The sequence below is a fragment of the Temnothorax longispinosus genome, chromosome 9 (assembly GCF_030848805.1).
Source record: "Temnothorax longispinosus isolate EJ_2023e chromosome 9, Tlon_JGU_v1, whole genome shotgun sequence".
NCBI lineage: Eukaryota > Metazoa > Arthropoda > Insecta > Hymenoptera > Formicidae > Temnothorax > Temnothorax longispinosus.
In genome coordinates this window covers 6805880-6815933 of record NC_092366.1, presented here as the reverse complement: position 1 = coordinate 6815933, position 10054 = coordinate 6805880, and the positions used below count along the sequence as shown (strand labels likewise).

General features: G+C 40.8%; 3 protein-coding genes across 5 annotated transcripts; 2 read left to right on the top strand and 1 right to left on the bottom strand.

Moving 5' to 3' along the window:
- Positions 1-602: 602 nt before the first annotated feature.
- LOC139819091 (uncharacterized) lies at positions 603-3403 on the top strand. Its single transcript, XM_071788277.1, has 3 exons — positions 603-914; positions 1490-1591; positions 1954-3403. Exons 1-3 carry the CDS (start codon positions 762-764, stop codon positions 2389-2391), a joined length of 693 nt encoding a protein of 230 aa, XP_071644378.1. The 5' UTR covers positions 603-761; the 3' UTR covers positions 2392-3403.
- On the bottom strand, positions 3316-5806 carry Apc7 (anaphase-promoting complex subunit 7). 2 transcript variants are annotated; one of them, XM_071788251.1, is made up of 5 exons: positions 5621-5806; positions 4686-5540; positions 4187-4601; positions 3831-4105; positions 3316-3755 (listed from the first exon to the last, which is right to left on the bottom strand). In XM_071788251.1, exons 2-5 carry the CDS (start codon positions 5480-5482, stop codon positions 3533-3535), a joined length of 1710 nt encoding a protein of 569 aa, XP_071644352.1. In that variant the 5' UTR covers positions 5483-5540; positions 5621-5806; the 3' UTR covers positions 3316-3532. The 2 variants fall into 2 exon arrangements, with proteins under 2 accessions (XP_071644352.1, XP_071644350.1); XM_071788249.1 differs by having other exon boundaries at positions 4686-5806.
- Positions 5807-5924: 118 nt separating this feature from the next.
- Positions 5925-10014, top strand: LOC139819074 (uncharacterized). 2 transcript variants are annotated; one of them, XM_071788231.1, is made up of 15 exons: positions 5925-6058; positions 6145-6268; positions 6344-6450; positions 6770-6945; positions 7035-7210; positions 7298-7352; positions 7429-7555; positions 7637-7755; positions 7829-7955; positions 8055-8197; positions 8307-8418; positions 8528-8830; positions 8935-9261; positions 9388-9489; positions 9831-10014. In XM_071788231.1, the coding sequence occupies exons 2-15, from the start codon at positions 6259-6261 to the stop codon at positions 9927-9929; spliced, it is 1983 nt and encodes a 660-aa protein (XP_071644332.1). In that variant the 5' UTR covers positions 5925-6058; positions 6145-6258; the 3' UTR covers positions 9930-10014. The 2 variants fall into 2 exon arrangements, with proteins under 2 accessions (XP_071644332.1, XP_071644331.1); XM_071788230.1 differs by having other exon boundaries at positions 6767-6945.
- The last annotated feature ends 40 nt before the right edge of the window (positions 10015-10054 follow it).

Here is a 10054-nt window from a genome sequence, read left to right as displayed (position 1 = left end):
TCCAGTACTCCGTGAATTTGCAACATTTTTTAATAAAAAAAATTTAAAACATTCTTGAAAGTATGTATTTTTAACTACAAAAAACCCCGACCCGACAATTCCAATAGTTCCTCTGAAAAAAATTCCCGAAAATTACCTTTTTTTTTTCGTTTCTAGGTGTATATTCCCCCTTAAAATTCAAGTTTTATCGGAAGCGTTCTTATCTATAAGCTATACTAAGCTACTTTATTAAACGTTCCACTTTTCAAGGGTATTGGAGAGACCGGATCGATCTCTCCTGCTGCAGCCCAGCGTCCTGAAAATTAATATTTGATCGGTATCAACCCCGATCGAACTCCGACCGTTTCCACGGGGGCGAGGACGCAAAACTCCATCCGTAAAAGGCGTTCACACATAAAACGCCGTAAGGACGTAAAACGTAAGCGTAAAAAAATCGATCAATCCCAATCAAGTATTTTCCCCTACTGCGGTTACGGACAGCACAATACTTGATTGGGATTGGTCGATTTTCTTACGCTTACGTTTTACGTTCTTACACGATTTTACGTGTGAAGGTCTTAATTCTGCCCACCTTCGGTCGAGCCTGCGCAGTTTCCACTTCAATATGGATTCTTTGAGTGATACATGCCTCGCGCCCAAGGGCGCAGCAATTTCCACGGAATATCTCGTCGGGGAGTACTCGCGCACGATCGCTCGTCGCGACGCCCGAACGTTTTTCGGGGGTATAGCGGTCCGTCGTTATATAGCTGGTACCCGGCGTGATGTCCGAGGACTATCAGCACGCCTGCCAAAGGGCGGAATTGCTGGGCTTGCCGAGGCCCAGCGAGGAGGAGTGGAGGCAGTCGCAAGCGGCGCAGATCGAGAATCGCCGTTGCGACGATGACGACGACGATGCTGTCGATGCTGTAGTAAAGGTAATCGCGCTGCGCCTCGCCTGCGCTTGGCCTGAAACGGTTTGAAACGTTTGAAAATTCCAAGTCCGGGAGGAGATATCTCTCTGGAGATATGCCCAACCAAAGTAGCCTGAATTTCGCCTAATCTGGCACGCCCGTCGACAAAACCATCCGTCTCTCGAGTCGAAAATTTAACGAAAATTTAAAATCTCTTTTTTTTTACGTCGTAAAAATGTAAAACGTCAGGAGCTAGAAGAGTCTCGAGCGACGTACTTCGCAGTTTTCTTCGAGCTTTTACAAATTTCTTTTCCCCTCTTTTTTTCTCCTCCTCCCGTTCATCCACTCTTTCTCACTCTTTCGCGTGTTTATGAACGGCTAATGCACCTACGGCGGCGATATCGCGTTCGCGATAGACGTTAACGTAGCAGAATCGGGTTGCGCGTCCACGTGCGGCGTGCCAGATCAGCCGGAATAAATCCGCTGACGCGGGTCGCCGCGCGGAGTTTGCCGTGGGGATTCATATTAGCGTCAACGATCGTCCACGCGTGTCCACGACATGATTTTCCCTCACACGACGACGCTGTTATCTCCTATAGGACTTGGATCACGCGGACGAGACGGCGGGACGCATCACCGGCGGTCTGGATGAGCTGACCACCATTCTGAGCCACACGCAGAAGAAGCTCAACAGATTCAAGGTGACTTGGGATAATTAATTGCCGTGCGGGCCCGCGCGCGCTCATTTCGCATGTTGCTCGAATTAATTATTATTTTGTCATAACGATAGCGCGGAATTTTTACGACCGATACGACGGGCCGCTTTATGTCCTTACCCGCTCGCTAAATTGATAACGCTTTCCTCCTGCACCGCCGGTTCTCCACCGCGGCCACGCGGCTAAATGAATTGTTCGTCACGAGATTCGTAAGCTCCGCACGCTGACGAGTTACAGATAAATTGACATTACACGCGCGTTTTCTCCATTTTTCACCGCGGGAGAGATAGAGAAAGAGAGAGGGAGGGAGAGAGAGGAGGCTTCTGTATAAAAAAAAAATTCCGCAGACGGTTTGCGGCAGAATGGGAACGTTACTCAAGGTGAAGGTGACTTCTCGCGGCGGAACGCCGCGTCACAAGCCCGAGGAGCCGAATCCCGACGCGGAGAAGCTGAAAAGCCAGGAGAAGCCAGAATCCGATGAGGTGATGACGGTGGAATCGTCGGATGACGCTGTCGTGAATCCCGCGAACAGCGATGATCAGGAACAGATCGACATCAACAAGAAAAGGGCATCTAACTTGGCCAAGGTGGAGGCCCTGATCGTGAAGGCCGAGAACGCTCAACACACTATCCAGAACAGCGGTGTCCAACCGAAGCAGATCGATCTCAGCAAGAAAATGGGATCCCACCTGGATAAGCTGGACTCCATGATCACAAAGGCCGAGAACGCTCAATACAGTATGCAGCATCAAACGAAGCAAATGAAAAAGTTCTTGAAGAAATAATCGCAATAAATGAAACGAATCGCTAATTAACGAATTAACCGGCTGGACGATATAAACTCGCGTGAGGTTAATCATCAACTAAATTAATCGCATCTTCCATTTTGAATGAAAATTCGTATGAGAGAATATTTTGCAGATATGTCACGCGCGTAAATTAATCCCCCGAGGTGTTTCTTGGCTTTGACCGATAAATTCTACATTCTTGTAGATGCGTAGTTGTGTAAGAAAACACGATAAGCAATTTCACAAGCAGCCAGCGCGTATATAGGAAGTCGTATAAACTTAAATTGTTACATTGCACATACGAAGTTTAATTGTTGCATCGAATATTGTGGTACCTTTCTCGCGATATATTTATCGAAATCGCGAGAGGAAAATGTGAATGTGAATAATTGTTATTGATTCTTTTATATGTCGCGCGACGTTCTCTTTGTCGCTAAAAGCCCAATATTGTTACGATAATACATGTATTGTCAAATGTATGTACCTATATATATATATTTATATATAGCGCAACTATATATTATTTAATTTTAAATGGCACTCTTTAAAATATCTAATATAATTTTATGTATATACATATATGCATATATACGAATATTGTTGACGAATATAGTATTGTTACATAGACACGAGTATATTTCCGGTAATTGAGGCTTTATGCTTGAATCCTTGACAATATCGTCATATCAGGTGTAAAAGATATGGAAAGGCATGTTGGCAAATCGCGAGATGTTTTTCTAAATCTAAGTTGTGTAACTGCTGCGTACTAATATAACAAACGACGGGTATATGGTTTGCCTTAATCTTCCTATACTTAAGTTTGACGACGTTAGAGTTCTCCTTTTTATGAAAGTATTTTCGCAATAGAAATTAATAAAAATTTAACATTTATTTTATATTTTTAAAAGTAGGCAACAGAGCTCCATGACGGTACAATTATTGAATTTATTATAAAAAGAAGTAAATTGTCTACGATGTATTACTCTCAAATAATATTAATCACGAACAATCTCAGTCTCATTTCATTCGTACAAATTATTCTCCCAAGATTCTTTTCCAAAAAAATCGACTATAATTAATTTAAAAGCCAAAACTTGGACCGATCTCGATTGGCTATTCTTTTCTACGATAAGAATGACTATTGACTATTGGCTTCCAAATCCATATCCGACCAAATGGCTTCAGTCTCACTCTCCTCGGGCGCCTCGTCGTTATCTGTGTCCGGTAGACCGTCACCGACATCGTAGGTCGTATCAGCCTGTTCCTCACCAACGGTCATATAATAACCGGAATCCAGTTTGCTAGAAGAACTATCTAAGCGATGCATTCCCTCTATAGCTCTCCTGTTGTTTGGATCCAAGCTGGAAATAAAAGATAGGTAAGCTTTATCTAGATTCATAGTATAAATAAAAAATTACAAAAATGAAATTATGTACTTTAAAGCTACGGCATAATGATCTAGAGCCTTCTCCTCGTTGTGTACTCTCGCCCATAAGTCTCCCAAAGTCTGATGGAGCTTGCAGGTAGAGTGAATCTCCACCTGTCTCTCGAGTAGTTCGATGGCTGCTTCTAAATTCATTTCCTGTTCGTATATCTCCGCAAGCAGGTACACCGCGGCTAAGTGGACCTCATCTTGAGACAATGCTTTTTCAAGAAGATTCTTAGCCTTGCTCACTGATACAGGATCTTTCATCAAGACGGATGCGTACAACTGCAAACGCAGAAATGCATAGTTACATCTTTACATTTACATTCAAATTTACAGGATGTTCTTTTTTTAACTTTAACTCACTGTTAAAGCTCTTGCGGTTTGTCCAAGATGTTTGCAACAGGTGCTGGCGATATTCAGAGCCTCTCGCAATCTGTGCATCCCGACAAGACAATCCACCATACCTTTATGCGGCTCATATCTATATGACTTTAATTGCATGGCGTGTCTAAAAAAGATATGCGCGTCCTGATACTTCTTTTGCTCAATAAGAATATTGCCACGTAATATAGTGGCCTCTATATCGTTAGGATTCAGGTTTAATGCCTGAGCAGTGAGAGTATTTGCCCTGCTGAATTTTCTAGCGGCGTACAGGGAATATGCCATGGCAACGTAAATTTCGCCGGTACATTCGTTGTTAGCGGTTATCACCGGTATCAGCCGCTCCAATTCTTTGATGTGATGCATCTTGTACAGAACCGCGGCATATATGTCCACCCTGCAGAAAAGTAACAAAGGATAGGTACGCATGTATGAGGGATATATGCTGTGACAAATTTCTGAGTGACATCGTTGAACTTACCCTTTTGTTATATCTGGCTCGATCTGGCGGGCTCGCTTCAGGCACAGCAGAGCGTTCTTGTCATCGCCAGCGTAATAGTAACACTCGCCCATGATAGTCAATAGATTAAAATTATCTCTGAGTAGAACAACGTTGTCCAATGACCTCAGCGTAGTTACGGCTTGAGTAAATTCTTTATTATGAATATGAGCGTGAGCCTTGATCCAGGTGTTGAGCCACTCCAAGTTCATTGAGCCACTGACAACTAGAGAGTTTACTTCCACCCCATTTACCCCTAAAGATAAAAGACCTTCGGCTGCTTCCAAGGCCAGCGGGCACTCCTTTAGGACTTCTTTGTACGTGGTGATAGCAGATCGCTCCATTCCCTGCTCGTGAAACATCTTGGCTAGTGCCATGTTCACCTTGGCAGTGCGCTGCTTGCCGGGGATGCTCTGTAGCACTTGCAGTGCTTCCTGCAGGTTCTTGGACTTGACTAGACACAAATGGATCTGATACTTGATGTTGACATCCGACGGCAGATCCTTCTGTCCATCCAATAACGGTTTCCCCATGCCTTTGGACTTTAGCAGACACTTGCGGAACTGCAGAGCCTTCTTGTAGAGAGTTTCCGCTCTGCGATACTTGCCTAGGTGAAAGTGAGCATCCGCGTAATAAACGTACACATGAAACTTGCTGTAGCCAGGCAGCAAGTCGGCATTGTGCTCGCTGAGAGAGAGCACCAGGTTCGTCAGGGAGATGACGTTGCAGTATAATGCCTGATCGTAAAGCAGCTTGATCTGCTCGAACAGTCCTGACATGGCTCTTAATCTTCCCTCGAAACAAATTTCGCTTCGGACTACCAGCAGATTTCAGATCCTGCGATAATAATACCGAAAGAGAGCGTGAGATTCTCAGAATTTCACAAAATGTAACATTGTAAGAACCCCGAATCTTACGAAATTTATCGCTCCTATTTTCATTCAGAAACCCATTCGTTTTTCTTTCTGCATTTTTAAGCGAGCACTAGGATAACGCGAATATTCGTCTTTGTTGAAAATATTTGCTTCAAAGTATCGTATGTGTGTGTTTTCAATATCCAGGCAAATATAACCTGAAAGATCGTTGTGGACACAATTCGGAGCAATTCGGAGTAATCTCAAGTAATCGGAGTTCGGTTCGGAGCAGTTCGGAGTCGCTGGATGCGAAGCGCTTGCACGATACACCAACAGAGAACGCTGCGGTATGCCTACACATGACGCGCGCGAAACGAAAAATGTCACTAAATTACAGAGCGCTGTTTTTATTTTCCAAGAACAATGTAATTTGCATCATATTCTAGAAACCGAATATTTAAGAGATTTTAGCGAGGCAGCTCTACCGCAATTATAATAATCGTAAGTTGTTTGTCGTAATAAAAAAAAAAGAAAATTATCAGCAAGAAGATACCGGCTTGAAGTTGTCTCTCATTTGATTTCTTTAGTTTTGCAACAATGCCTATTACATACCTGCCTTAATTGGCGTCGCGAAGTAGAACCCAACGGTCAAATCGAACCTGTAATAAACCGACGTTGAAAGGAAAACGTAAAAAGGAATTATGCAAGAAGGTAAGAAGGTGCAAGTTTTTGTCCTTTGCTTCCGGCTCTAATTCTCGTGTAATAATCTTCCCGCGAAACTTGCAGAAAACGCTCGCGCGAGCACGCAAAGCGGCGGCAGATTCATCGATAAGCTGATCACACAATGGGTGAACCGAACGGGAAGCAATGTTCCGTCACAGCAAGCGGAAGAGGTGCGAATCGCTTTATTTCGAGGAGCGACGAAGAGCCTTTACCTTCTCGTTTCTTCTTTTGTCAAATCTAGTTTCTAATCTTCGGTCGGACCTCAGCCAAACTCCGATTAATTTAATGGGCGATTAACTTGTCGAGTGATATACCTGCAGCATTTTGTTAATGCGGATAAAAACTCTTAATTCTTTGTTGCTTGACACAGAAAGATTAATAAAAAATGTTCAATTAATTAATCGCCACTCAAGTTAATCGGATTTTGATCGAAGCTGCCCTAAGCTGCAAAGAAAATGAATTTCTATGAATGCTTTGCGGGAGTAGCAGGTAGCCGAAAGTTCGAACACGAAGGATGTCGACAACAACAAGCAGCAAGCCCTGCAGAATCACGAACGCGTGATTCAAAGCCTGAAACGAAAACTGAAGGAGAGCCAAGAGGCGGAGGCCTCATTGTCCGCCTCCTTGGAAACGGAGGTGCGCAACAGAGAGGAGATTCAGACGAAGTAAATCCCGCTTCTTCCTTCTTTCTTTTTTTGTCTTGATGAATCTTTTCTGTATTTTGCGACTCGACTTTCTTTTTTGGCAACAACAGACTGAACGCCACTTGGGTGTATATTGAGAACATTACGGAGTATTTCAATTACATCAAAGAGAGCCTTGCCAGCTTTCAACAGCACCGCACTAGTTTGGCCTCCATATATGATAACGTGATTTTGAAACAACAAGAAACCATCCAGAAGCTGCAGCTGAACGACTCGAAATCAAAAGGCGCGTCTTTACATATATTTAAAATATTTGAAACATTCGCGATCCTATAGATTTATGTTATTGTAATAATTAATTTTGTAATCGCAGATCTGGAGAATCATGTCGCGCAATTGAAAAATAATTCGCTACTTCAGGAGGAAAGGTAATTTTCGTTATACTTCCGATAAATACTTTGCATAAATAGACAAAGATTTTATTAAAATCATGTTTTGAATTAGATTACAAGAGGCGATAGCGGAGCAGAATAAATTACGAAAGCAACTGGAGACCTCCGAATGTGAGCTGCAGTTGCAGAGGAATGAATTGGCGAACGCACATGCCGCGGAAAAGCTGACACTTGTTAAAGTTTGTTGTCTCATTCTTCCAAGAGATTCCATTTTTTTGCTATAATCTATTGCATTTTGATTGGAGACTTTTTTAATTTAGGAACAGCAGCGATTGCTATTAGAATATGAAAATGTACAATCGCGACTGCAGATGGTCGAGAAAGAGAAATGTGACATCGTCGCACAACTAGAAAACAAATTGCTCCTTCACGAAGAGAGGTAAGTCAACGCGCCAAACGCGATAAATTGCACGAACAGTAATAGTATTATTAATTGAATAATTTTTTTTTAGAATGCAAGAGGCGATGATGGAGCATAACAAATTGAAAAAACAAGCGGAGAGTGCTGAACGCGAATTCCATTCGCAGAAAAATGAATTAACGAGAGCATACGCTGAAGAAAAGAAAATGCTTATTGAAGTACCTTAAAGAAAAACTCTAAAATATCTCTTTTTCTTTTGTACTTTATCTTTCTTTTTTCACAAATGTGTAATGTTCTAATCCTAATGTTTGTTTCAGAAACAACAGCGATTGCAACTAGAATCGGAAAATTTACAATCACGATTAAACACGTTAGAGCAAGACAAAAACAATATTACGGAAATAATCGAGCAAAAAGATGCACTTATCTCAAAATTGGAAGATGAAGTCTCCATGTATAAGTAAGTATTTAAATTAATGAAATTTTATGAATATTTCGAAATTAGAAATATCTTTTAGATCGTATCTCATTATCAGATACTGAAGTTTAATTTGTTTTTCTTATGACAGAAATCAAATCGATACGATAACGGCGAGATATAACGAGACGAGCGCTAAGTGTGAAGCATTAACGGAAAGGCAACATACGCGGGAGGAAGAATTGGTTACAAAAACGGAAAGAGTAAGTTATGTCAGTTATGTAGAGACTCGTTTATTAATTTTGACTAAAATGATATTATCTTTGTTAATATTACGTTATTTTCCAATTATTTTTCAATATTATTTTCTAGATTCAGAATTTAGAGACGATGTTAAGTGCAGTAAAGCAAAGGGAGGCAGATCTTGTTAATGACGTGAATAGAATAGAGGAAACATTAACTAATAAAAGGGATTATATCAACAATCTGGAAAATAAGCTTTCGAACGTGCAGAGGGACTTGCAACTTGCACAGATGCAGAACACTGCGATGAAGGAGAATCTAGAAAGAACTAAAAGTACCAACGAGTTTACCACTACCGAGCTTCAGCAAAAACTGAAGGCTCTTCAGAGAGAAAAAGAAGAAATTATAAAACGAGAAAGTACAAAGAATAAGGTAATAAATGAGTAAATTTAACATATTAATACAATCCTCTTCTCATGCTCGATATTCCAAGACTTTCTTGAATTATTGAATTTTTATTTCCTGAACTTTTGCAGAACGCAGAGACGTTGTATGAAAATACACGAACCAAACACACTCAAGAAATATCAACTTTAAAGAACAATTACGAAACACGATTAGTCGAATTACAAAAAACTATAGAGTACCTAAATGAAGTGATCAATGGTATCAAGAAAGAGAATAACGCGCTGAACAAGTCTTTGACGGAAACAAGAGCGGACAACACCAATTTAAGAAATAATCATGAGTTTCTTATGCGTCGTAATGATGATCTTCAGAAAAAGTTGAAAGAAGCTGCGGAAATAACGCAGATAAAATCGATTGACGATCGAAAGCCCACGAGTGTATCTACTAAGTACAACGTAAGCGCACAATTATAGTAATTATCGATTATTGGTCGTTCTGAGGAACATAAAATTAACGATACAAAATCTCTATGTCTGCGTTTAATTACGAATTGTCTTAATTCCTCGAATCATGCTTCTTAGGATTCCACATCCGTGAGTTTAAACGATAATAATGAAGATAAGCCAACGTCGCAAACACCGGATTCGATGAGGCCTTCGATGAAGAAGCATAATCAGAACGAGGTATAATTTTTATATGCTATTAAATATAAATACAACACACACACACACACACACACACGCGCCCGCGCGCGCGCGAAAAAAATTGAAAAGGAAATGCTAAAAGTAAAACATGAATGGAGAAGGATGAATAGTATAATGACGTTTTTTTCACATAGGAGAGTTAAGAACTTTTGAAATAAGTGAAAGTGAGAGTACGAATAAACGTGTTTTTTAATATACTTTTTTAGATATGATAATAATCTTATTCATCCTCTCATTTATTTGTCGTTACTGAAGATATCTAGCTAACCAAGTAGAAGCGTTTTATTGACCTGTTTTTTATATGTTTCTGTTTTACGCAGCAAGAAGCGGAAGTTACGTCAGTAACAAGCAAGAAGTTTTTCAAGTTCCGTTCCGTTCAACCTCAACCACGTACTTACGCCAAACGGCGAAGAGATTGAAGAAACTTACAAAAAGATCATTGTTTCGAATGGAACACATCTGAATGAGTATCAGATTCTTTTTGTTCATTTCTTTTATTATTATTATTATACAGGATTTTCTCATTTCCATTCGAAATTAATTT

Bases quoted from the DNA above. Each gene is read 5' to 3' on its own strand.
- LOC139819074 (XM_071788230.1), top strand. The intron at 6,451-6,766 runs GTGCGAATCGCT...TTGCGGGAGTAG, and splicing joins CGTCACAGCAAGCGGAAGAG to CAGGTAGCCGAAAGTTCGAA. The intron at 9,490-9,830 runs GTATAATTTTTA...TGTTTTACGCAG, and splicing joins AGAAGCATAATCAGAACGAG to CAAGAAGCGGAAGTTACGTC.
- LOC139819091 (XM_071788277.1), top strand. From the start codon at position 762: ATGTCCGAGGACTATCAGCACGCCTGCCAAAGGGCGGAATTGCTGGGC. The intron at 915-1,489 runs GTAATCGCGCTG...TATCTCCTATAG, and splicing joins CTGTCGATGCTGTAGTAAAG to GACTTGGATCACGCGGACGA. The intron at 1,592-1,953 runs GTGACTTGGGAT...AAAATTCCGCAG, and splicing joins AGAAGCTCAACAGATTCAAG to ACGGTTTGCGGCAGAATGGG.
- Apc7 (XM_071788249.1), bottom strand. From the start codon at position 5,482: ATGTCAGGACTGTTCGAGCAGATCAAGCTGCTTTACGATCAGGCATTA. The intron at 4,602-4,685 runs GTAAGTTCAACG...ACTTTTCTGCAG, and splicing joins GAGCCAGATATAACAAAAGG to GGTGGACATATATGCCGCGG. The intron at 4,106-4,186 runs GTGAGTTAAAGT...CTGCGTTTGCAG, and splicing joins AAACCGCAAGAGCTTTAACA to TTGTACGCATCCGTCTTGAT.